The sequence below is a fragment of the Monodelphis domestica genome, chromosome 1 (assembly GCF_027887165.1).
Source record: "Monodelphis domestica isolate mMonDom1 chromosome 1, mMonDom1.pri, whole genome shotgun sequence".
NCBI lineage: Eukaryota > Metazoa > Chordata > Mammalia > Didelphimorphia > Didelphidae > Monodelphis > Monodelphis domestica.
Genome location: NC_077227.1, coordinates 411,465,703 through 411,492,593, shown reverse-complemented (window position 1 = coordinate 411,492,593; position 26,891 = coordinate 411,465,703). Strand labels below are relative to the sequence as shown.

Sequence of the window (26,891 nt, the reverse complement as noted above, 5' to 3'; positions counted from 1 at the left end):
ACTAACTGACTTTGGTCACTAGGTCTGCAGTGGATTAGAATGCTAGCTTCAGAGTCAGGAAGTATTTGACTCTTACCTAAGACAATTTAGCTGAGTGATCCTGGAAAAGTCACCTAACCTCTCCCAGCCTCAGTTTCATTATCTATAAAATGGGAACAAGAATGGGCAGGCAGTGTGATAGAGAGAAGGCTAAACCTAAAATCAGGAATAACTGGATTCAAGTCTGACCTCAGATACTTACTAGCTATATGATCATGGACAAATCAGTTAACCTCTATTAGGATCATTTTCAACTATGTAACCAATAGTTCAAAGAGTATTTGAGCACCCTGCTCATTCATGAAGAATGATCACTCAATGCTCCATGCCTGTGTGAGGAGCAGAGTTAGTGACATCTTGAGAGAAGAGAGATCATTGTCTTCTGGCTTCCAGCTTTGAGAGAGAAGAAAAGCCATTATAGACTCTCTTCCCATCCCTAAAGTAAAAGAAAGGTTCTGGGAGGAAACCTGCATGTAGAGGAGTCAGCACTTCAATTATTTCCCCTTTCCCATTTTATTAACACTAGAGAATATGGCGAATTTCCCTCTGGGTGAGATCTGAGATTCTCTCTTGATTGAGCTGTGATCTTTTCTTCCAATGAGAGATTCCATTTTCTCTGTGTATTGTCTGGTATAAATTCTTATAGGCATACTTTCTCTGATTTCTGTTTATTACCAGAGTTTGGGTAAATGGAATTATTTGCTAATTGTAATGTGTATTCATTGTGTGGCTGGCATTTGGTTGGAAGGGAGTAAACTTAGATATATATATATATACATATATATATATATATAGCTTAGAACTTTAAGGTCCAATATTTTAATTTTTTAAAATTTTATTTAATTGATTAATTTAGAATATTTTCCCATGGTTACATGATTCATGATCTTTCCTTCCCCTCCTCCCACTCCCTCCCGTAGCCAATGAGCAATTCCACTGGGTTTTACATGTGTCGTTGATCAAGACCTATTTCCATATTATTGCTGTTTGCACTAGAGTGATTGTTTAGAGTCTACATTCCCAATCATATTCCCATCGACACATGTGATCAAGTAGTTGTTTTTCTTCTGTGTTTATTTTTCCACAGTTCTTCCTCTGAATGTGGATAGTGTTCTTTCTCATAAGTCCCTCCGAATTGTCCTGGATCATTACATTGCTGGTAGTAGAGAAGTCCATTACATTCGATTGTACCACAGTGTATCCGTCTCTGTGTATGAGGTTCTCCTGGTTCTGCTCCTCTCACTCTGCATCAATTCCTGGAGGTTATTTCAGTTCACATGGAATTCCTCCAGTTCATTATTCCTTTGAGCACAATAGTATTCCATCACCAACAGATACCACAATTTGTTCAGTCATTCCCCAATCGATGGTCACCCCTCCCCCCCATTTTCCAATTTTTTGCCACTACAAAGAACACAACTATAAATATTTTTGTACATCTTTTTTCCTTATTATCTCTTTGGGGCACAAATACCACAGTGGCATGGCTGGATCAAAGGACAGGCAATCTTTTAAAGCCCTTTGGGCATAGTTCCAAATTGCCTTCCAGGATGGTTGGATGAATTCACAACTCTACCAGCAATGCATTAATGTCCCAATTTTGCCACGTGCCCTCCAACATTTATTACTTTCCTTTTCTGTCATGTTAGCTAATCTGCTAAGTGTGAAGTGATACCATAATTTTTTTTAAATCCTTATCTTCCACCTTAGAATCAATACTGTGGGTTGGTTCTAAGGCAGAAGAGCACTAAAGGCTAGGCAATGGAAGTTAAATTGCCAAGGTTCAAACTGCTAGGAAGTTTCTGAGGCCACACATAAAGCCAAGACCTCTCATTTCTAGGCCTGGCTTTCTATCCACTGAGCCACTTAGCTTCCCCTACTCATCTATTAAGAGACAGTGTGATGAAGAGTTCAACTTGGACTTAAAAATTATTTCTCCTAGACCAGCACTGACAAAGGCATGGCACAAATATATAGCTGGCACTCAGGGAGCTGCTCTGTTCCCCCTCTTCTCAGTACCCAAAGACATTTTTTGCATGCCCCACTTCTCTGTCCAGCCACCCAAAGTAAGCTCTTCCTCCCTCCACTCTCTGGGTTAATGTAGGAGGGCTCACAGGCAGCTTGAAGTTGCATTTTGGGTACCCAAACTTGAAAACCTTTGCCAATTTATTAGGCTAACAATATTTAAGGGGGTGGATAGATATAATTATAGCCTGGTCCCCCCTCTCTTTGAGGAGAACAGAGTGGTCATTCTCTGGCCCCAACCTTCCTGTTGCCCTTCATGGAAAGAATCAGTCTTTCTTGGAGAAGGATAGAAAGAGGAGACTATTATGCTGTCTATCCATGTCTTTTGTGAGCCACTTGTGAAACAGACTCACATAACCCACACAGGCAAAGGCAGCACTTATACCACTTTTGTCTGTAAAGTGAAGATAGCAATATTTACTTCCCAGGACTCTTGTGAGGATAAAAGGAGATAATATACAAAAAAGCACTTAATAAATCTTAAAGAAATTTAGAGAAGCCCCAACATTGGAGGGTTGTTAGGAGGATCAAATGAGATGTTATATGGAAAGTGTTTTGCAAATCTAATATATATATGTGTGTGTGTGTGTGTAAATATATCTCATTTATATGTTACCCATTATTACTACAATGACTGTCATTGGAACTTATTAAAAGCTAGGACTCTAGGTCTATCCAGCAGATGAACACATTGTCTGTCCTCTGCCCAGAAAAGCTGTCCAGGAGTGAGATTTCCAGGGAATTGTTCCTATCCTTCTTCTTGTGGGGGCAGATCATTCTGGCATGTATTTGTTCTCCAGCCTGGTGATGCCCGTGCTATGTGGGACAAATCTGCTGGGGGTAGAGTATCTAGAAAGAGTTGCTTCAGATGGAACCAAGACAAGATGAAGAGATGCTACTTTTAGTACCTCCGGTTATTTGGCTGTGCTTCCTGCCTGTCCCCTGGTGGTGTCATGCAGTACTTCAGGGGAGAGGATAAATCCACCCTTCTGTGGTACCTAATCATTGTACTGGATTTCCTGAGGCTGGATACATACTGATGTTATTAAATGAATTCAATAATAGAGAAAATAACATCAATAACATTCCCAGAGTGTGAACCCAGTCCTGTTGCTGAGGAGGAGAGGGAGTCTAAGAAACCAACTTGACATTTGTTTAACAGAAAGATCATAGTATGAATTTTGCCTTGGGTAGTGCCCTTTCTGCAATGGAAAATTAGCTCCTCTGAAGGTCCTGTTTTTTTTTCACATTCTCACTTGTCCAGGGAGCCCAACCCCAATTATTCCAGAATTAGTTCACTGAGACCATCTCTCCCACAGCTCCTATCCTTAGACTTCTAGAATTTCTTCAATGGCTTCCATGACCTAGGGTTTTTGCTTTATGGAGGCTAGACTCTCAGGCTTTAATTCAGACTGGGCCTTTACTCTTGTTCATTTAGTCCTGCTTGGACTTATCAGGCACTCATCACAGGGCTGCCTCTGAGGTGCTATAAGCCTGACAATATTATCTGCACCTACAGCTTGATAAACACCTCTGTGAGAAGCTCCATCTATTATTCCTAGAAGGTGCAAGGGTGACAGTGGATCTAACTAACCAGTCTGCCTCAGTGGGATACTACTTCAGCCACCATTCTCCTCCTTAGATGCTTGTTCATAGAAGAAAGATGTTGAACTTAGCATCAAAATTGTTTACCATCTTAGGGGGCAGGAGGAGAGGGGAAGGAAGGAGAAAATCTGGATATTATAAGTGTGGAAAATGTATTTAAAAGATTGTTATCACATGTAATTGGGAAAGTAAAAATATCAATATTTTTAAAGACCTAGATTTCAGGGCTAGCTCTATATTTATTATCTCCATGGCCAAAGGAAAACCATTCCCTCTTTGTGAGTTGTTTTCTTCATCTTCAAAATGAAAGAGTTGACCTAAGGTCCTTTCCATTTCAGGCATTCTGTATTTCATGAGCAGGAGGGAATGTTCCACACAGTCTATTACCTCTCCAGACAACCTGTTCCTTTGCCCAGCCCCACCACCCCAATCTTGACCCTTTACCTGATTTCAAGCTCAGGAACTGGGAAGAAAGAAAGATCAAGAACAACTGTTCTGAATGGTTCCTGCCCCAGCCTTAGTGTGAAGATAGCTCCGGGTGTCACCAAGGTAAAATACAAACCTCAAGAGCCACAGAGTAACTGGGAAGGAACCTTAGTTCCTGCTGGTCACATAAGGCCTCAATGGATAAAGTGAAGTCCCTAAGATCTCTGATCAATCTGTGCTTTCTCCTTCAGTTCTTCCATCTTTGTCCCTTCACCAAACCAACTTTTCAGATGGTTCTCCCCTTCCTTGAGCAGATAGTCCATGGACATATAGACATCTATATGAGCTTTCAACTCTTGATAGTTATCTCCCAAGAACTAAAGATGTGCTTTAAGATAAATTTTTCAACCATCTATAGCCATAGAAAAGGGAGTTTATAATAAGTGAGACAAGTTTTCTGCCACCAGGACAACAGTCAGGTCAAGAGCATGGACAGGGAATCTTAAAGCTTGTATCATAACTATATAGAAGTTTTCAGCTCTAGAACTCCTGAAGATCAGTAGGAACCTATGGTCAGAAAAAAAGAAAGGGGTACTCACATTTCCCAGGTTTGATAGAGCATAAGCTCTGACATTCTCTTGAATTCCCAAGAGTCTCCTGCAGTCTCCTTTTCTGAGAAGTCCCTACCTTTCAGACAAAGATATCTTTTCACCCAAAGGAGTAAATAGCATGGCCAGATAGGCAATCATGGGAACAGAAAGATGCTTCTAAAAGTATTGATACGACACCTTGGTCTTTTCCTTAGTTCCCCCAGAATATGGGAGAAAGTGTGATTTATCACATGTCCTATAGTCCTCTGAACACTGACCTCTTCCTACCAGGAAACACTGTCATGGCTGCCAGCAACTAATTATATGAGGAAGTCAGGTTGTTCACAGGGTCAGAATAAGACTAGAACCTCAAATTTTTAGAATATCAATGCAGAAAGGGATCTTAAAACAAAACAAAAATTGAATGGGGGCAGCTAGATATCCTAGTGTATAGAGCACTAGGCCTGGAATCAGGAGAACCTAGGTTCAAATATGACTTCAGATAATTCCTAGCTGTATGACCCTGGGCAAGTCACTTAACTCTCATTGCCCAGCCCTTGCCAATCTTCTGATTCAGAATTGATACTAAGACAGAAGGTAATGGTTTAAAACAACATTAGAGTTGGAGAAGACGCTTTGAATATGAAACACAGAATATTAGAGCAAATCTTAGAGTTTATCTAGTTCTAGTCATTAATTTGACATAGGAGAAAGCTGAAGCCTAGAGATAGGAAATTACTTGCCTGAAGTCAAACAGTAAATTAATGGCAGAGCTGGGTCTAGAATCCAGGTATTTTGATTACATGTTATCTTATTTGATATTTCCAACAATCCTTTGATGTAGGAGCTACTGTCATCCTATTTTACCAATGAGAAAACTGAGGCTTGAGTGGTTAAATGACTTATCCAAGATCACATAACTAGTAAGCTATTGAAGCAGAATTTGACCTGAGGTTTTCCTAACCCCAAGTCACACACCGTATCCACTACAGTCTCTAGATACCGAGTTACTCTACAAAAGTACAAGGGAATTTGGACAGGTAATGATGTTAGTATTAAAGAGCTCGGGTGTGGGATGTGTCAAAGTTTCAGCAGAAATACATTGAAATATAGGATTATTGTGAGCTTTGCTAAAGTCAAATGAGATGCCAGAATTGGAATCTGGGTGCCTCCCCTGAAGGGTCTGTCTCTTTCTATTCTGGCACCAGATTCAGAACTCAGAGACTAAGGCTGGCAAGAATAAGACTCAGGAGTAGTGGCATCAAAGGGTATAGAAGCCACCCTGACTTCAAAGGACATGGAATCAAATCCCAGTTGTTTATCTTGGACAACTCACATCTTCTCTAAGTGTTAGTTTCCTCTTTTGAAGTGGTTGGATAGATGATCTTTAAGGTCATTTCTAACTCCAAATTTTACAACTTAATGATCATAGGAAATGTCTCCTCCAGTTTAGAGAAATGGGAAAAAGAATTAGCTTGTTATTTTAGCTTCAACCATGTAAACATGGGTATGTTCTCCAGTTTTTTTAAATTCAATTTCATTTTATTTTCACTTCTGAATTCAATTCTGAATTCTTTCTTTACTGCTATTCTTTCCCCTACTCATTGAGAAGTGTGATAATTAAAATAGTGGGAGTCATAAACTATAACAGATAAAAGAATGGTTGGCTTAAATTGTGACCACAGAAAATATGGTTTCAAGACAGTGTCTTGTTTTAAATCAAATATAAGATGGTCGCCAGGGGAAAATTCCCAAATATTAAATATACCCAAATCAGCTGGGTTTTATAGAGATTTTAATTAATACAAATGAGGAATTAATGAAAAAGAGAGAGAGAGAGAGAGAGAGAGAGAGAGAGAGAGAGAGAGAGAGAGAGAGAGAGAGAGAGAGAGAGAGAGAGAAAGGAAATAATGAGAAAAAGGGCTAGACCAGCCTAGGCCAGCATGAGCCAGCCTAGGCTGAAAACCCTAAGAGATCAGTCAGTCTTTTATCCACTCATCACAAGATTTGTCCAAGCAAGATTCTAGTGTTCAGAGAAACACCAGCTGCCTGCTCCAATTCAGCTTTTCCCAGTTGAATCTCTCAAGACCTCCTTTTTTACCTCCTTTTAAAGGGAATTTTCTCCTATGTCACCTCCCCTAAATTCTCACATCTACCAATCACAGTAGATGTTTTCCAAAGGACAGACCATTCTTAATTCATACCTGAGTAGACTTAAACTTTTGATTAAGTTCACACCTGAAAAAAACCTCTGAGTAAGTTCTCACCTCTTTGCTCCTTGTAAATTCACAAGTTGCCTGACCTTTATAGGTACTTAGCACCCTTTTGTATTAGATCTAGAAATAGGCACAGCTTAAGAACTTTTGCCTTACTATAAGTAGGGGTTTAAGTATTTTTCATTGTTCAGCAAGGAGTTTCTTCCCTAAAGCATGCTTAAGTAGGGGTGGAGTAGAGGTCTCACATTCCTGATCTAAGTCCCTTCATTGTTTAAATGGGGAACGGTCTTAACCAAACCTTATGAAGTAGGGTCTGAGAATTTTTAAGATTCACAGAAGGCAAGAAAAATAAAACTCATTACAAATATGTATATAGTCAAGCAAAAAAAAAGAAAGAAAACAACTCCCACATTAACCATGTCCCCCCAAAAAGACAGAAAGAACATATGCTTTGATCTTCATATTCTAGGGCTGTAATGGCGAATCTATGGCATGCATGCCAAAGATGGCATACACAGACCTCTCTGTGGACACGTGCAGGCCCCTGGCTTGGCCTGCTGTGAGACTGGCCCTGCCCCTAAACTCAGGGGGTGGGGCACTCTAGCTCCTTCTACCTTTGCAGGGGTGTAGTGAGGTCAGCCCAGGGCCAGTAGCCTTGAACACAGGGGTGGGTGGGGCACTACACACACAACAAGGGGGCGGGACATGTAGTTGAGGGTGGGGCATAGTGTTGAGAACAAGAGATATGGGCACACAGTCTGGGGGTGAGGTAGGGCATGGCATAGGGTCCCTAAAAAGTTCTAAAAAATTCACCATCACTGCTCTAGGTCTACTATTGAGAGGTAGGTGTTTATGTTTCCTCATAATTCCTTTGGAACTGTGATAGGATATTATGTTAATCAGAGTTCCTAAGACTTTCAAATTTGTTTATCTTTACAAATTGTTGTTATTATATAAATTGCTCTCTAGGTTCTGCTCATTTTAATTTTGTATCAGGTCAAATAAATCTTCCAAAGTATTTCTAAAACCATTCTTTCACCAGATTTGTGTGTCCTGAGGTTTCCAACCTCTCACCATCACCTCCCCTGAGGCTTTAAACTAAGCTAGAGAGGAGCCCTTTCCTTTCCCCACTTCCAACTTCTGCTTTCTGTCTCTGTACTTAAGTCTACTACTACAACATAAGATTAATAGATAACCAATATGAAATCCATCAGTCAACAAGTATTTATTAGGGAAACTAAGAAGCACAGTGGATAGATGGCCAGGCTGGGAGTCAAGAGGTCTTGGGTTCAAATCTGGCCTCAGATACTTCCTGCCTTTGTGACCCTGGGCAAGTCACTTGATCCCAACTGCCTAGCCCTTACTACTTTTCTGCCTTAGAACTGATACTTAGTATTGATTCTAAGATAAAAGGTAAGGGTTTAAAAAAAATAAGAAGAAAAACAAGTTTAGGACCTATTCTTATTCTCTTACCCCCTAAAGTTTAGGGGGTAAGAGAATAAGTTCAAATTTGGACATTTGTAGTTTGAGGTTGAGTGGGTTAAAAACTAGTATGAAATATGAAATCAGGACAATCAAGATATAAGCTATGATGGGTTTGGGGCAAAAGGGAAATGTAGACCAAGATCTTTGGGAAAATTAGAGGGAGGCTTTCCAGTTCCTTTCCTGCCTCAGACTGTGACTGAATGAATCTCTAAGCCTTAATCTTTGTAAGTCTCTAAGATTCAGGTCTCCATTCTCATTTTTAACTTCTTTGCAGAACTCTCTTCTCTCAGCCATCCCTTTCCTTCCTTCCCCTCCCTGAAACTCATACTTTTAGGGCCTTTTGGTTGGTGACACAAGCCTAGAGCCCAAATCTTTTATGTCCTTCTTTCTCCATTACCCATCATTCTCCAGTCAATGAATTCGTGAGAGATATTGCATGGAAATTTTCAATTCAACATATATTCAAGGCCTACTTTATGCATGGCATTGTAATTGAACTTAAGTTTTTGCTTGTTTTTTAATGAGATAGTTCAGGCCCTCAAAGAGCTTATAGTCTTCTAATTGGGCTGGAACATATACACAAATAAATGCCATATAAAGAATACTGTGATGGAGATCAAGAAGAGAAACAGAATATCCTAGGAAATTGGGAGGAAGGATCATTTGTAGCTAAGGGAAAGAGAAAGGAATTAGTATCAGGGAAGGCTTTGTAAAAGACAGGATATCTGAACTGGACTGCAAAGGATTTCAACAAGACAGCAGTGAAGAGGAAGGGCATTTAAACCCTGGCAGATGGTCTATGTGAAGGCAAAGTCAGGAGACTTCAGGACAAGGTCAGAAAACAGGGAGAAGCCCAGCTTTCCTAGAGCACAGAATGCACAAAGGGAAACATGAAATGAGGACTAAGGTAGGAAACTTTCCCAGACTTTTTACACAGGGGGCCAGTTCACTGTCCCTCAGACTGCTGGAGGGCCAAACTATTAAAAAAAAAAGAAAAAACAAACAAACAACTAAAATCTGTATACACTGACTGGGATAGCGGAGGCTGTAGCACTGGCTGTGATGGGCCTGTCACACCTTGCACAGGCCCATCACTGCCTCCACTATACCAGGCAGCAGTACACACAGTGCGGAATCCCCTCCCCTAGATTGCCACTCACCATGCTGACATCTTCCATCGTGCAGCCACATAATCCTTTGCGTGAAGCCTCGTTCTCATTCAGTTACTCTCTGAACAAGGTGCCATGTAAAGGATTATGTCACTGGAAGTGGTACTGTATGTGAGGGACACTGTGCTTTGTGGCACTGCCACATACAGCGCTCCTCTCACTGACCACCAATGAAAGAGGTGCCCCTTCTGGAAATGTGGTGGGGGCCGAATAAATGGCCTTAGTGGGCTGCATGTGGCCCATGGGCCATAGTTTGGGGACCCCTGTAGGAAAGGCAAATTGAAGCCACACTATGAAAGACTTAAAACTCCAGGCTAAGGAATTTATTTGTTCTCATCTAGGCAATAAGAAGCTACAGAAAGGTTATTTTTAGCTTGAAAGTAGCATGGTTTATGCAAAGAAGGAAGGAGTGTGGTCACCAAACACAGCCGGTTCCAGGAACACAGTAACTAGGAAGATATTGCAATATCTTGTGTTCCCACTGAACTGAAATCTCACCCAGTTCCTCTTTTGGAATCAAGAACAGAGGCATGTTACCCCTAGCCTCTTTCTCTTATCCCAAAGAGATACACGATTTGCACCTTCTGCAGACAGTATCTGGCATTCTTCTTATAGCCCAAAAAACAGAAAACACCAGGTACCCATCACCATGTCCAGCCCCATCTACCTGCATGACTCTACTCTGCCTTCTTTCTTTCTAACACTGCTCCTTGGCCTCTCTGGTAAGTGGGTATCCTGGAAGCAGAACAAGGGCTTCCAGGTTCAAACAAACCATAGGTGGGAGGGGGCCAGGATGCTGCAGGGGGACAGGATGCTGCAGGCTCCTGGGCTGATAGGTGGGTAACTGTATCAGTTCTAAGGAAAAGATTAGAAATTATTTGCTCATATTGCTCACACATAGTTCACTTATTTCTATCACTTTATAGTACTTTTTTACTTCCAATGCCCCCCAGTGAAATAAGCAATGTAAGCATTAACCCTCCATTTTTCAGGTAGGGCAAATGAAGTCCAGAGAAGGTACATTTCTAGACACACAGATGATAATCTGTGAAGACAAAGAACACAAGTTCTCTTGATCCCAATTCCAATAGACTTTTTGTTGGGATGAGAAGCCCAACTGTCAACAGTGCTTTGGCAACTTTCTAAAGGTAAAATGCCAGCTTCTGAGTATTCCATGTCAACAGAGGTATAGGAATATGACCAAAGAGTTATAATATTGTGTATACCTTTAGATTAAGCAATACCACAAATAAGTTTATTTACTAAGGAGATTGGGGAAAAGGAAAATAATATTTATTTATATTTGTAGCAGCTCTCTTTGTGGTGGCAAAGAATTAGAAATTGAGGGGATGTCCATCAGTTGGGGAATGGCTAAACAAGTTGTGGCCTACGATGATGGAATACTATGCTATGAGAAATGACAGGCATATTCAATTTTTAATATGACATTATGAAGAGCGATGCAAACATAATCAAGAGAATGTTATATATAGCAGCAGAACTATTGTTTGAGGATTGACATATATGTCCACCTTTAGAGAAAGAACTGATAAACAGAAACAAAGTTCAGACTCTGACTCAGTCTGAATGGCCTTCAAGGCCCCCATCTTCCTGAGACCTTGAACTCCAGGTCCCTAAACTTGAGTTTTAGGTCATCCCTCCTCTCTCTGGTAACTTCTAGCTTCTCTTAGTTTCCCATTCACCAGAACTTGAGGGCAAGGATTATTATTTCCTTTTTGTCTTTGTATTCCCAATATCTTCCACAATACTCAGCACATAGTAAATATCTAATTTACATAATGCATGTTTAAGGGAAGGAATGAATGAATCAGTGAAATAATGGGGCAAAACAGAGATTCAGAAAAGATGCTCTAAGAAAATTTGAAGGAAAAATCATTTTCAGCTGTAGGATCTGGGAAGAACATTTGCAGCAAATAGTAGCCAAGTATAGCCCATAGGTGGGAGGGGGCTGGGATGCTGCAGGCTAGACTTTATGTAGTAGAAACAAAAAGATATATGTAATTATAAATATACAAATATAAATATATGTATTTGACAAAAAATATGTGTTTATATAAAACTATATATTGCTTGTTTCTATTTATCAGTTCTTTCTTTGAAAGCAGACACACAAGTCATTCTTCAAACAATAATTCTGTTGCTGTATATAATGTTGTCTTAGTTCTGCTAACTTCAGTCTTCATAATTTCATGTAGGTCTTTCTATATATTTTTTTAATTAACCTGCTCATTTCTTAAAGTAGTTTTCCATCACAATCATAGGCCACAACTTGTTTAGCCATCTGCCAACTGATGGGCATCTCCTCAATTTCCAATTCTTTGCCACCACAAAGAGAACTGCTATGAATATTTTAGAACATATAGGTCAGTGATAGCGAACCTTTTAGAGATGGTGTGCCAGGCCCCACCCCACCCCTGACTGAGTATAAGGCCCTCTCCCCCCAGAGACCTAGTGCTGTACTCTGTCCTTTCCCCCTACCCTAGACGAGAGGGAGAAGCACTCCCATTGAGCTGTTGGGCAGGGGTGAGGGCAGGTAATAAGAGGCACATGTGGAGATGGGTGGCCTCAGCACTCTGCTCCCCCTCCAACTATGAGTTATGCTCCACTCAAACCTAGTTCCTCTCCAACCCCAGCACAAGAATCACCTTTGCCACAGACTCAACAGACTGCTATCTGTGCCTCACCTTCAAGAAGCATATGAGCCCCACCACTCAAGCACCTTACAACAGACAGGGGAGGGAGGAAGTGCTCCCACTGGCTGCTGGGCACAGGGAAGTGGGGGAGTGGGGAAGTGAGGAATGTCCTCAGGCACATGGAGGTGGAGGGGAAACTGTTCTGCCCTGAGTTCCTCTGGCTTTCTAGTAAGGAACTTGGGCAGGTAATTGCAGGTGTGCCCACAGAGAGGGTTCTGTGTGTCTTTTTGGGAACATGTACCATAGGTTTGCCATCATGGTTATAGGTTCTTTTCCTTTTTCCCTGATCACCTTAGGAAGTAAATGTGTTGGTAGTATTGCTGGATCAAAAGGTACACACAGTTTTTATAACTCTTTGGGCATATTCCTGTACCTATATTGACATGGAATACACAGAAGTTGGTATTTTATTTATAGAAAGTTGCCAGAGTGCTCTTAATGGGGCTTCTCATCCCAACAAAAGAGAAGAAAGAAAGATTTCAAGGGCAAAGAAGAGGAGGGAGTCCATTTCAGGCACAGCAAACAACCTGTGCAGATAGTGAAGGTGAGATATGGCATAATAAAATCTGGGAGTATCTAGTAATACAAAGAACATAAAATGGAATAATGTAAAATAAGACTTGTTCTTACCAAAATTGGAGCCATATTGCGGAGGATTTTGAAAACCAGCTTCCAGGGGTGAATGAGATCAGGATAGGATAAATCATAATCAAGAAGCAATAGAGAATCGCATAAAAATTTTAATTGGAATAGTGACACAGTATTGTCAACATTCACACAATCTCTCTACTCATTAGTATTTAATTGTCACTATCCACATGATCTCAGGTAATTTATTTGACCTCTCTGGGCTTTAGTGTCTTTGTCTACAAAAAGATATTTGGATGAAATGATCTCAAAATCCCATAATAAATAGAGACCAAAACAGAATGTACATTGGGAACATATTCAGGCTGTTTATACCATTCCATTCAGTTCTACCCTCAGACTCCTTTCACCGTGTCCTTGGACATATGCAGCAAGTCCAACTTGTAAGGGGTAAATTTAGGGATTTTTTGACTAATATATTATACTAATGGTTGCCAGGGATTAATTCAAATCCCAATATAAATATCCAAGTCAATTTGGGAATTTTATGGTGGTTTAATTAATATAGAGGGAAGGAATTAAGAAGAGAGAAAGGGATATAAGATTTTTCCAGCCTAGCCTAAACCAAGGGGAGTTCAGAGACCTCAGCCACAAGGTCTCCTCCAAGATTTAATCTAGCTCAGCTTCTAGCCACGAGACCTCCTCCAAGATGAGGGGCCTCCTAGGAGGATAGCATTTTAGGAAAGGTAAAGGAAAAAAAGCAATCAGTCTAAACTCCAAGAGAGCTCAGGGAAGACGCCTCACCTGACCCACGCTATTGAGCTTCTCCCAGTCACCACACTAGGGATGCTCACTGCCAAACCCAGACAAGACCTGCAGGCGTGCCAAGACACCAAGATGCCCAGCATGCTGCCACCAGCCACACTGCTGCCGAACCCAATGTCTTCAAGAGAGAGACCCAGAGCTCAATGCCTCTGCTGCCAAAGAGAGCAGCAAGAGGAAGTGACATGAATATATAGATTTTTTTTTTACATCACTTCCTGCATCTCACATGTACCAATGGTAGCTTAGGCTTGACTTAGGACAGCCCAGGAGGTCTGTCAGTTGTTTCTTATTTGTCACTTGCTAGCACATGTTTGTCATAGGCCATCCTCCTCAACACTTAATCCTTAAGTATGGTTGTATACATTCCTGATTGCTAGATTAAGCAGGGTAGAGTAAATCTAAAATTCACAAACTCCTCTCACCTGTACACAGGCTAGGCTTGTGTGGAATTGATCCCAAAACCCCTTGGAAAATTTGGTTGGACCACTCCAATCAAGTAGAGGAGAGGCAAGTCCAGGGTATTTGCTATCCCAAAGAAGGATAGAGTCTTATGGAGAACAGGTTGGACAGTTTACCCAGTTATACCAGATACCTAAAGACATGATGTTCTAAAATAATGAGAAAAGCTTTTGTACTGATGCTTGTGGGCTGTGAATGATGAAGAATTCTTCTATCCCAATCTGGTGAGGCCTAGCAAAAGAAATTAGAATCACAAGGGAAGAAATAGAATAAAGGCAATACTTTCCCCATTATCTTGCCTGCTACTGCAATTAGAACAAGGATATTTTCAGTGAGACTACAGAAAATAATCCTGCTTTGGAATTCTTTTATCCAACTACAAAAACCAGTCATTTTATTCCCTTGTGCAATGGTCCAAAAAATATCAACTATAAAAAAATGATAGCAGGATAATGATTTATCTCTGGTGTGTTGCTATTTGAATTCATCAAATAGATGAGAAAAGCATTCAAATAATAACAACAGTAATCATAATAATAGAACACATATAGTATTCTAAGGTTTGCAAATTGCCTTACATATATTATTTTATGGAATTATAAAACTACAAAGGACATCCTAACAACCTAAACTATAAGGTAGATTCTTGAGGTGTTATTTATAATATAAAGGTGAAGAAAATGAAGTTCAGAAAAGTTGTTACGAATTTGTTACAAACATTATACACAGGGCAACTAGGTGGCACAGTGGATAGAATACCAGACCAGGAGTCAGAAGGATCTGGGTTTAAATCTGACCTCGGATACTTCTCAGATGTGTGACCCTGGGCAAGTCATTTAACCCCAATTGTCTAGCCCTTACTACTCTTCTGCCTTGGAATCAATACTTAGTATTGATTATAAGATGGAAGGTGAAAATTTAAAATAAGAAAGTTATACAGTAATTATTAGAGAAAGAATTCAATCCCAGGTCTCACTCAATTTCCAGTTCAGTGATCTTTCTATCCATCATCAGACAAAGACAAAAACAAAGCCCCACCCTCAAGGAGGCTGAAACAACATTAGGGGAAACAACATGTTCACATAAAAACAAATACAAAAAATGTATAAAGTAAATGGAATGTAGTGGGGTGGGGGGCAGGGAGGAGAGGGTGGCATCAGCAGCTAGGGGAACAGGAAAAACATGATGTGGTGGTGCTTAAACCAGATTCAAATGTGTCTACCCAGTGGCATCTCAGACTAAATCTCAGACTTACAACACTTCTCTCTCTCTCTTCCTTCCTCTCAGTATTTTCCCCCAAATCCTGGTTTCTCAGGAGGTAGCCCATCTGAGGACAGAAATGGGAGTCCAGGACAAGGAACACACATCCAATCTTTAATTTCCTTTCAGGAACTCAAGGCCAGAAGGAGCCCCAGTTACTGCAGCCTAAGGATCTTGTGACTGTGACAGTGGGAGAGGTGGTCACTCTGAACTGCACAGTGACTGATGCTGCAGTACCAGGACCAGTCAAATGGTTCAAGGGGACAGGACTCCAGAGGAAGGAAATTTACAATTTCAAAGGAGGCTCCTACCCTCGGATAAAGGCAGTAGTCCCATCTAGCAACACAGACTTCTCTATCAGCATCAGCAACATCACTCCAGAGGACACAGGCACCTATTACTGTGTGAAGTTCAAGAGGGGGAATCCTGACACAGAGTTTAAATCTGGTGGGAGCACCAAGCTGATTGTGAGAGGTAAGTATAGAACCCTGGGCCTTCCAGCCTCATCTCACAAGGAATCAAAGGATAGGGACCTGAGCTCAGATCCTCAAGAAGCCTCTCTTGAGTCTGACCAGGGAGGCTGAGGAAACAGAACAGGGGTGAGGATGTTCAAACTTCAATACAAGGCCCACATAAAAAGATGTTAAAGGTCCATCCCTAGGCCTTAGGCATCCATGATCCGTATGAGATTCCCAGGGACCATTCAGGGAACCTTAGACTCTTCCTATAAGGCTTTCATATTTTATTCTCTTAGTCTTTACTGGTCTCCAAAACCTAAGCCAAGACCCTAGCTTCCTTGAAAGAAGAATAATGGCATCTTCTGCCCCAAAACAGCTCTGATGATTTGGGATTGGCCCAGGTGGAAGCTCATACTCAAGTGTTCAAGCTCATTAGTCCTAACTATTATCTCAGAGTGACTCTGAACCAATAGGGAACCCTCTTGATGGCCTATCTCTTTGGAATCAGAGACCAATGGCACTAGGATGCAAATAAATGCTTCAACATAGCTGATTATCAAGGATTGACTCTCCCCCTCTTTTCTTCTTCTTCTTCTTCTTCTTCTTCTTCTTCTTCTTCTTCTTCTTCTTCTTCTTCTTCTTCTTCTTCTTCTTCTTCTTCTTCTTCTTCTTCTCCTTCTCCCCTCTCCCCCACACACACCTCTCTCCTTTTTAGCCCTGTCTCCAAGGGCACTCCAAATTCCAGGAGTAATATTTCTAGTGTTTAGTTAGAGTGCATATTTAATTGCTATGTAATGCCAGTAGCCACTGCCTGATCCTATTTAATAGGATGACTTAAGAATTGAAAGATCCAGGTTCATTCTTGTGGTTATAGTGCTTCACCAGAAGTGCTAAGCAGAATTGCTAATAGAGGCAGGCCCTTCATGGTCCTCAAAGAGTGGACATCTCCCTTGGTAAATCTCATTGGAGGGCCATGCAGACTAATTGTATACAATGTAGTTCACATGTGTATTCCAGTCAAATGTAATTGGGGAAAAATACAATAAAATATTACTGGAGAATTTTTTCAAAAGGAATATGGGTAAGGAATTTTTCAAAGTCATAGTTTCTCCTTTAACCGAGCTACCTAGGAATTGTGAACTTCCCTTTTCCCAAACTCTACTTAATCCTCTCACTTTGGAGGCCAGAGACTTTCTGAGATGCCTGTCAAGTGAATCAGGTTTATCAATGTCTTCATTAGGAGTATATAGTCCCAAGTCCCAAAAATCATTTATGCCTGTTTTTACAAACCTATAAAATTTATTAATCAAGGAAAAGTCTTAAAATTATCTCACAATTGGTCTGGCCCCCAGTTAGGGAAACCCTGATATTCAGGTATAAACTTCTGACTGGTATGCCAAGTTAGTCACTGGCATTTTCCATTGCACTGCTTCCTCCTCTCCCCCCCAAAAAATAATTCGCAGATGAATAGTTGTAGACCAATTTTTTAAAAACCCTTAACTTCCATCTTAGAATCAATACTATGTATTGTTCCAAGGCAGAAGAGTGGGAAGGGCTAAGCTATAGGGGTTAAGTGAGGCAAGGGGATTTGTTGCCCAGGGTCACACAGCTAGGAAGTATCTGAGGCCACATTTGAACCCAGGACCTCCTATCTCTAGTTCCCCACTCGCAATCCACTGAACCACCTTGCCGTCCCAGTTATAGAACAATTTTGACCAAAAGCAATTCATAGAAGACCAGGAATTAGAAGCAGAAATCTAGAAAATCATGTAAAAAGTACTTTAATGGAAGGACAAACACCAGAGAGAGGCAACTAAGTTTTTTACTGTACTCTTTCTGATTCAAAGGAATGTCCAATCACTGCAATGTCAAGCTGTTCAAGCCCCTCCTTTCAGAGTTCTTAGTTCTAGAGATCAGTTAACTGGCCATTGTAGGTTCATCTACAAGAGCAAGGTGGCCAGTGTCTTTGATATTGCTTCACAGGATAACTGCTGAGATGTTCCCCTCTAACTGCCAGTCTCTGTTGACTGCTCTAGCAACCTTGAAATCCTGCTATTTGTGCCCCCACGATCAGTGCTATTGCAACTATGACCATTGACATAGCAAGTTCTCCCACCCATTGGACATTGCCCTGGTCCTTCCTCCATTAAAAATTGAAACATTCCACCTAGCCATTCCAAGTCATCTTTTCCAGGCTAACCCTTGTTCCAGGGAGGGTGCCCTTTCAAAAATGACAGTCTCCAGTTGAAAACCTTTAAAGAGAGAGAGATTTATTTAAGTTGAATGGTAGGGAGGTAGTATGCAGGACCACCTACCTCCCTGAACAGAGAAAAGTTTAGGATTTTTATATCCTAAAGTGATGGGGTCTAAGTGACTTGGAAGGGAAGGATGGGGAGGAGGATGGACAATGAAAACAAACAAGTAGGGCAAACAAGGGAGAATAAGTTAACAGAATAAGTTAAACATTTATGACATTGTGATCATACAGGTAGGTCTGGGAGCATAGTATAAGTACACATCCTTTATGGCATCCTGATCATGTTACCCATCTTGAGAAACCTAGGGATGTTTGGGATCATAAGTGATGTTTGAGAGGTAGGGATCATAACAGTGGGTAAAGTATCTGGAGGAACCTAACATGTTTGAGATATAAACACGAGGTATCTCCCCATGCTCAGACTCTTATCTTAAGGCTAGTGTAAATACATCCAAAGTTTAGAGGTAGAGGATCCCATGTTTGTTCTGTTTCCAGCCCTGCCAGGTGAATTCCTCATGTAATCTTTGACCTGTGATGTCTCTAGAAATTTGGAATATATTGGGAGACCCTGGTGCCTACCACATCTTCCCCCTCTTGAATTTCTAAGGGAAAGAGGATGATGGTCAGTCTTCTGTAACTTCTTCAAGGCTGACAAGGGATGTAGAGCTGGCCCTTCCTCCTAAGGAGAGAGGGAGAAAAGTTGCAGTGTTCGTTGTCCAGAAGTCCAGGTTGCAGAGATCATAAGGGTTGCAGTGGCATCATGGTGGCTTCCTTTACCCTAGGAGCAACTAGACAAGTGACAGTGTTACAGACACAAGGGCCACATATCAGGATACCTGCGACTATCAGGATGATAGGAATGAAAGGGGGGACAAGCAAGGCATATAACCATGAAGTCCAGGAGGAGGAGGAGGAACCAGAGAATAAATGGCTCAGGGTATCTGCAGTCCAAGGGGACACCTCATGTAATCACTGCAGGGTGCAAGCCTCCCCAGTTTAAGGTCAGCCTGGGTTAGAGTGTCTAGTATAGACCATGAGTCTGGGGGTCTGGGAGGGGTTGTCAGGCTAGAAAAGTTCTTAAAACTATTCCCCAAGTTTTGGATGGTAAAATTGGGATACCAGTATGTTCAAATGGAGGAGTACGCAGTACTTCCATTACTGAAAATGGCAGAATTCTCAGCACAATTTCTATTTAATGTGTGAGTTATATTAAAGGGAAGAGTCATTGTTCCAACCCTCATCAAAGCACCTATATTGGAAGGGGTTGTATAGTCAACCCATCCATCCTCAATGAGCATTGCCCCAGTGTACTGGACCTGTTTGTAGTCAGTGTTAGTGAAAGGTTGTCCTGTGAGAAAGCAAGGGACATTCTCTAAAGTGTCCCACAAGGCAAGTAGCCAGGACAGGAGTGGATGGATGCATATTTCCTGGAAAGTTCAGGCATTGGATGGGACTTTGAGGCATAGAGACCATGGGCCAGAGGCCCAGAATTCTCTTCACTCTGTGGGTGTCTCTTGCATACTCAATACTCAGAAGGACCTGCTTTGGCTACCACCTCCCCAAGCAGAATTAAAGAATTCTCTGTCCAGGAAGCTGAGAGTACATAGCACAAGGCCCAGAGTGTGGGGAAGGGGGTGGCCATCTAGTCAGTAGTGAAGAATCAAAGGAACAGGTAACAACAGGAGGAATCAGAGATAAGGAAAAGAAAAGAGAGAGAGAGAGAGAGAGAGAGAGAGAGAGAGAGAGAGAGAGAGAGAGAGAGAGAGAGAGAGAGAGAGAGAGAGAGAAGGGAGGGAGGAAGGAAGGGTGAGAGGGAGGGAGGGAGGGAAAGATGGAGAGATGGAGAGATGGAGAGGTCAGTCCCTAAGGCAGAAGTGTAAAAGCCAGGGCTGGGTCAAAGACTGGAGCAACAGATATAAACCAAGAAAACTAGCACAATAGCAATTGATAACATTAAGATTAAGATAAAATAACTTTAAGATAAGATTAAGCATTAGACTCTCCTGCATTTGGGTGACTTATCCCCATATCCAACAAGGTCCATCTTCAGAAATCTTCTGACAGGAATAGGTCCCCTCAGGAAATTGCTTCCTAAACTGCTTGGAGAGATGCTTCAGAAGTCCCTGCCAACTTCTATAAAGACCTGTAAAAAGGAATTCTTTATTCCTTTTTCAATTTAACAGGGGACCTGGAAGTCCTCTTACCATAGAGATGTGTAGGGATTAACTAGCCCACGGTGACAGGAAATAGAAACAATAGAGACAGGAAAGAAAAACCATAGAGACAGGAAGGAGGAACCATAGAGATAGGACTAAGTGAGGTAGAGAAAGGATCTAAAAGGGGGCCAGTGTCACTATATCAGTCTGTGAGTTGCTGACAGTTAGGGCTGGCAGTTGTGAGAAAGTAGTTTGCTGGGAGTGTGTTGGGTTGATGGTTGGCATTTACTTGCTGGAATATAAAAGGTGAGCCTGAGCTTACTGAAAGGGCTTTTTGGCTTTATCCTTTAGAGGCCCTTTTGGGCTTTGGGGTTTGGAGCTTTTGATTTGGGCTGTTAAGTTTTTTGTTTTTTTTTTCTTTCTTGAACTTTTTGGGAGGTGGCTGGTCTTTGTTGACAAACCTAATTAGGGTTGGATTAAACACTGATTGGGTTGGTTTTGATTGGGTTGGATTGGGTTAGAACTTTGTAGGGTGATTGTTATTAGTGGTAGTTATAGGCAGTTATAGGTAGATATAGGCAGCTTTAAGTAGTAATTATAGGTAGTTATAGGATAACTATAGAGCTAGTAAGAGAATATAAGCAGCTTTAGGCTACCTAAAGCTGCTTATATTCTCTTACTACCTCTATTTTAATTAAATTAAAGTGCTAAAAGTTTTCTCTTCTCTGGCTGAGGGACAATATTAATTTATAACTCTACTATATTCTCATTAAAACTTCAATTATTAAAAGCTGCTCTTTTAAATTTTGTCAAAACTCTTCATTTAACCCTTACACACCTAAGTAACAATACTCTCTACCCCGGATTCTGGAGGAAATATAGTACAGTTGTCTTAATAAAACTATGTAGCTAGTGGTGGGTAAATTCTGATCTCATGGCTGATACTGGCCATGAGCTTGCCCCTCCTTCTGTAGTAAGAGAATGTCATTCTTGAATTCTAATAAGAAAACAATTACACTCTCCTTTCCCTTGAGCCAGAGTAGAGTGAATAAATTTGCAAGCAGTTTTAACTTCTTAGTGATGGATTTCAACTCTGCCTTTCTCATGATTTATTATAGCTTCATATCCCAGTTGTTTGCAGGACTGGGAAAATGAGGAAAATAGTCTTCATTCTTTTCCCTTTAAGCCCTCTGCTTAAAGCAGAATACAGCTTTCCTTAAGCTTCCATATTTCACAATTCCCATCCAAATGAACTTTTATTAAAGTCCCTTCCACCTTTTTCTTTCATATTCGAACCCAACATTCTCCTCACCTTCTTAGACTTTACTTTTTACCACTGTAATTCTTCCATTAGGTGTAACTTTAATTGCTAATCAATTACCCAAAGAATCCTGATTTAAAAGGATTGTACCATTTAAACACTATATCTTCGCACATCATTTTATCCAATTCACCTCATACATTAATTTTAGTCCATAGTACAAGTTGGCAAACTGAGGTAAGTACTCAGGATTAAACAAAATATAGAGTACAGGCAGGTTGCACCAAGCATATATTTACATTTGAATAATGAAATAATTCTTATTTAAAATTACATATTTAGTAGCAACCCATAGTACTAGCCACATTTTATAACACATTTAGTCCTAGATCACTTATATTTTGCTATTTAGCCATTTGTTGGCCAAAAGCTGTGCTAAATGCTTAAAAGAAACCTTCCTTCTAAAACTGAATCATGACCTTATAATCAGACTGAAATTTCACTGAGTCCAACAAACACAATTAAGAGTTCGGGTGTTACTTTCAAAATCACATGTACACACAGTCTGACTAAAATAAACTTCATTTAGGCTCTCTCTGTCCTATCCCTACCTTCCTCCCCCTGTTCAGCAGAAGGTGGAGGGAGAGTTTGAACAGAACTCCTAATCTGTCTGGTTTTTTTGTTTCCCCAAACCAAGAGTAAAGCTAGTTAAAAATTCCTTTTCATTTTGTCAAGCTATCTTCCAAACTCACACATCAGTTGAGTTTTTTTTTTCTTTTTCATAATGCTGGTAGCTTGTGAGCACTTGCCCTAGATTGTGATATTTAAATGTGTAAGTCCTAAAGTTACAGTGCTTTCTCCCAGATTTTTAAAGGGGATTTTCTAAAAATGGTGCAGAGAGTTAGCCATGCACAGCACAGGACGGAGTGGCTGAGATGAAGGAGAACTGACAGCCTACTTCCTCCTTAAAAATCCCTGCCCACTAGGGGCACAGGAAAGATGAAATGATTAAAAAGAATGTGTTGGAGTCATCCGTCTTTATGGGCACAAATTAGAGGTGCAACTTCCCTCTACTTAAGAGGTTCCAATTCCCTGTTGCCAATGTGGGCCCATGATGGGAGAAAGGAATAAAGACGGTCGCCCTTACCTCCTGCCTTGCTTGATTTCTAAACTCTCTATGCCTAATCCTAGCTGGGGTCCTGGCAGGACCCTGCTGTGGTCCCAGGCAAAGAATAGAACTCGGAGTGTTGGGAATAAGCAGGGAAACAGAAGAGCCAAATGTTCAGAAGGCACCTGCCACCAGAGAACTGTAACCTCAGGTTCTGGCTGAGGGATATTCAAGCTAAAATATGGGAGCCTCCTGTCTATATGCCTTCTTCCCTGCAAAATATATCGGATTGCCACCTGGCATTATAATTTAAGGTGTCATCCAAAAGCCAATTTCCTCATTTTTCTAGGATGTTACTGGGTCATTCAACCTTATGAAAAATAAATCTTTTTTCCTAGCTGTCTAGGTTTCACTTTCTACAACTGTTAGAGAGATTTCAATGGGGAATCTTTAGGGATCCTCTCTTTCTGTCCCATGAAAAAGATAAGGGGTAGCTACTCCCTTATCGGAGGTCACCTACCTTGCGTCCAAGGAGAGTGCCCCACAGCCAATCTCTTAGGTCAGACTGATTTCTGACCCTAAGAGATGCTTCCCTAAATCAAAACGTCTTCCAATTGAGCAAGGGAAGTGATCAGGACAAAGAGTCGGACCTCAGGTCCGGAAGCCCAAACCGACCCCTCAAGATACAGACTGGAGAGACAGTGAGAGCCCAAAATAGATATCACCCAAAGAAAAGGGGGTTTCAGGAGTCAGAAAAGGGCCCCTCTCCTACCTGAGGAGAAGTCGTCTCAGGAACATCCCAGTCATGGAACCAAAATTTTGATTGGTGCTGGAGGTGAACCCTTGTTCCAGGGAGGGTGCCCTTTCAAAAATGACAGTCTCCAGTTGAAAACCTTTAAAGAGAGAGAGATTTATTTGAGTTGAATGGTCGGGAGGCAGCGTGCAGGACCAACTGCCTCCCTGAACAGAGAAAAGTTCAGGATTTTTATATCCTAAAGCTGGGGTCTAAGTGACTTGGAAGGGAAGGATGGGAAGAAGGATGGACAATGAGATCAAATAAGTGGGACAAACAGGGGAGAACAGGTAACAGAATAGGTGCCTTTGGGTCTGGGGGCTTAAACATTTATGACATCGTGATCATACAGGTAGGTCTGGGAGCATAGTATAAGTACACATCCTTTATGGCATCCTGATCACGTTACCCATCTTGAGAAACCTAGGGATGTTTGGGATCATAAGTGATGTTTGAGAGATAGGGATCATAACAGTGGGTAAAGTATCTGGAGGAACCTAACATGTTTGAGATATAAACACAAGGTATTTCCCCATGCTCAGACTCTTATCTTAAGGCTAGTGTAAATACATCCAAAGTTTAGAGGTAGAGGATCCCATGTTTGTTCTGTTTCCAGCCCTGCCAGGTGAATTCCTCATGTAATCTTTGACCTGTGATGTCTCCAGGAATTTGGGGTATACTGGAAGACCCTGGTGCCCACCACATAGAGAATATGATTATACAGAGGCACAAAACAATGAATAGAAACTGAAGTTGCTTAATTCGATTATCTCTTATCCTTTCCATCCTAAACTTACAAATTTTTCCAGATAATAATAATAACTGCTGGCAACAAACAAACCATGCAAACATCTACTGCAGAGCATTGTACTAGTAGCTTCTATCAGAACCAAGCAGTTAATGGTACATAATGTGTGACACATGGTACCTGGGTAGTACATAGGTTGTTCAGAACTCAGGTTTTCTAGGAAATACACAGGTCAATTTGCTTAATCCCTTTACACTTCCCAAAACCCAGGAAGGGGATTACAAGTCATTTTGCAATTTATGTTTGATTCACGAATCCAGTAGGGCCAGTAAATAAATGAGGATTCGGGAACTCTAGATCCAGGAAGCAATTCCTTCTCTGACATAGGGATATGAATTTGAGATCGATTATAAAGGAAACTTCTACAAATTGATGCTTTTTCTATTGCTAGCATGGATCTCCAACTATTTTGTAAGAAATGGCCATTGTATGGGTTGCTGGAGGCACAGCTTATTGGCAGCCCCAGACAAGTAATAATCTGCCACCACCATACTGTCCTGGAGACCTCAGTTCCTGTTTCTCTTTTCCAGTCAGTCAACAAGTATTAGTAAATTTATTATTGAGAGGGTTTATTTCTAATAAATTGAATTATTTCTATTTCTGAGCTTCATATTAAGACTCAGATTCATCCCTCAACTGCTGTACTCATTCCTTTGTTCCTAGGAGTTCCAAGCAGTGAATTTCTTCTATTGTAGGATTGAAAGTATGACTATGAGTTTTTCTTACTTGGAAAATATGAACCCGTCTCAGCAAGATATGTCTGCTAACAGCAGAACTAAGTGAATCTCCCTTTGAGAAACATTGGTCACTCCTAACCAGGTAGAATTCAGTTTCTCCTTCTAGACTTTGGGCGGCAATGGGAACAGATATGTAATAATTCAGCATCTCTTTGGGAACTGGGGAAGGACTGAGAGTTTGAAGGACCACCTTCTCACTGGCTATTAACCAGAGATATAATGGAATATCCAGGGGAGGACTAATAATGGGCTTCCAAAATTGTATTTATGGATCCCTGTGAGAGGCTTTCAGTGTCTTTGATCACAGAGAGAGATCACTAATCAGTTCATTTATTGATTATTGCTAGCCTAATCAATAAATTGATTTTCTCATCTGGAAGCCAGTCTCTTACAATTTTCAATTATCATACTATGTACCAAGCATTGATTATTTGATGCCTGACACACAGAAGGCATAAAATAAATATTTATTGACTAACTAAATGACTATTTCATCTTATTATTAGGGGAGAATGGCTTCAAACTTTGCTCAATTCCTACATATCATTGACACTACCAAGTTCATTTTCAAATGTGTCATCAAGGTCAAAGGAGTACTGGTCTCAATTATTACTGGACTGGGTATCAAAAGTTACTACTAAGAGTCACTTTTTGCTTCTTGGGGCACCAGTGCTTTACTGGATGCAAAATGTAGATGCTATGATATCAGAATACCACTCTCTTAACCTTTTTAAATTCATAAGGGCCGAATCACAATGGAGTCTTAAAAATGGAAAAGAATACACATTAAGGCAAGCAAAGAATTCAAGTTCATGTTCACAAGTCATATATTGGTCTCAGTGAGAAGGCCCAAAGGCTTCTCATCTCATAGCATTGTCTTTCACTATAAAAGAAAATGGCTAGGAGATGGAGCCAAGATAGTAGAGAAGAAGCAGGGAAAGTGTAAATCACTTTGAGAATCCTCTCCAATCAATCTCAAAATGAATACTCAAGAGAAAGAACCAATAAGGAGACAGAGTGAAGCAACTTTCATGCAGAGAACTTGAAGGTAGGCAGAGAGGGTCTGATTCCCTGGAGTTAGAAGAGAGTGCAGGCAGGAGACAATACCAGAGTACCAGCCTAAGCCCCCACCAACACCCCAAATCTACTATTCCAGGTTCTGAACCTGGGTCCAGGTCAACATCCAAACTCTGAGACCCTGCCTAGGCCAGCAGCAGTACTAACCCATGATATAACCCTTAAAGCTCCAAGCCCCAGGCCATTTCTGCAGTGGAGTCTGGAATCCCAGCACAAGGCAGGATGTGCCTCATTCCTGGTCTGTGTAGGTCCTGAGCCCCAGAGCAAGACAGTCTACAGTGCAATGGCCTACATGTGCCTATATCATGCTAGTCCCTACCAAAACTCAAAGCCAGGTTGCAGGCCCCAAGTCAGGACAGTCCATGGTGTGCCTGACCTGGTCAAACACAGAGGGTGACCAAAGGCTCCTTCCCAAGTCTGAGGTTAAACTGAGCTCTGCAAGTGTTCTGAGCTCTACAAGACATCAGCAGTCTCATAGATGCCCTGTCTACAAGACACTCTGAGGGAGTGATTGAATCAGTAATGGTAGGTAGCTTTCAGAGTTCCACACTCACAGACCATCACACCACCTTGGAAGTACAGAAACTTGCAGAAACCTAGAAATAGAGCTAAAGGTAGCATCAAGGAGGAACTGAGGTTTAAGAGAGTATCTCCTATTCCCTGATGACAGAGCCTACTAAAAATGAAAGGCAAGAAAAAAGCTAGGGAAATGAGCAAACATTAAAAAAAAAACACCTAACTATAGAAAGTTTTTATGGCAACAAAAAAGAGCAAGGCACAGACACAGAAGGGAACAGTTTAAGCAAAGAAAACACATGCAAAGCTTCAAATAAAA

At 41.1% G+C, this 26,891-nt stretch overlaps 2 protein-coding genes across 6 annotated transcripts in view; one reads left to right on the top strand and one right to left on the bottom strand.

Annotated features, from left to right (window-relative positions):
• Positions 1 to 7,636: 7,636 nt before the first annotated feature.
• The window catches only part of LOC100013350 (signal-regulatory protein beta-1-like), a 41,940-nt gene continuing 22,685 nt past the window's right edge, over positions 7,637 to 26,891 (top strand). For both annotated transcript variants that reach the window (XR_008915245.1, XM_056812009.1), the window contains exons 1-2: positions 7,637 to 7,743; positions 15,531 to 15,875. Coding sequence is in view for 1 of the 2 variants with exons in the window: in XM_056812009.1 (XP_056667987.1) it covers positions 7,647 to 7,743; positions 15,531 to 15,875 (442 nt within the window). In the remaining variant the exon portion in view is untranslated. The remainder of the gene's footprint in view (positions 7,744 to 15,530; positions 15,876 to 26,891) is intronic.
• LOC100013310 (protein SET-like) overlaps positions 18,109 to 26,891 on the bottom strand; it is a 36,834-nt gene continuing 28,051 nt past the window's right edge. For 2 of the 4 annotated variants that reach the window (XR_008915246.1, XM_056812010.1), the window contains exons 2-3: positions 23,414 to 23,534; positions 18,109 to 18,904 (exon numbers count right to left, since the gene is read on the bottom strand). Coding sequence is in view for 2 of the 4 variants with exons in the window: in XM_056812010.1 (XP_056667988.1) it covers positions 18,895 to 18,904; positions 23,414 to 23,534 (131 nt within the window). In the remaining 2 variants the exon portion in view is untranslated. Of the gene's footprint in view, positions 20,260 to 23,413; positions 23,535 to 26,891 lie in introns of all 4 variants that reach the window. The other 2 variants (XM_056812011.1, XR_008915247.1) reach the window with 2 other exon arrangements.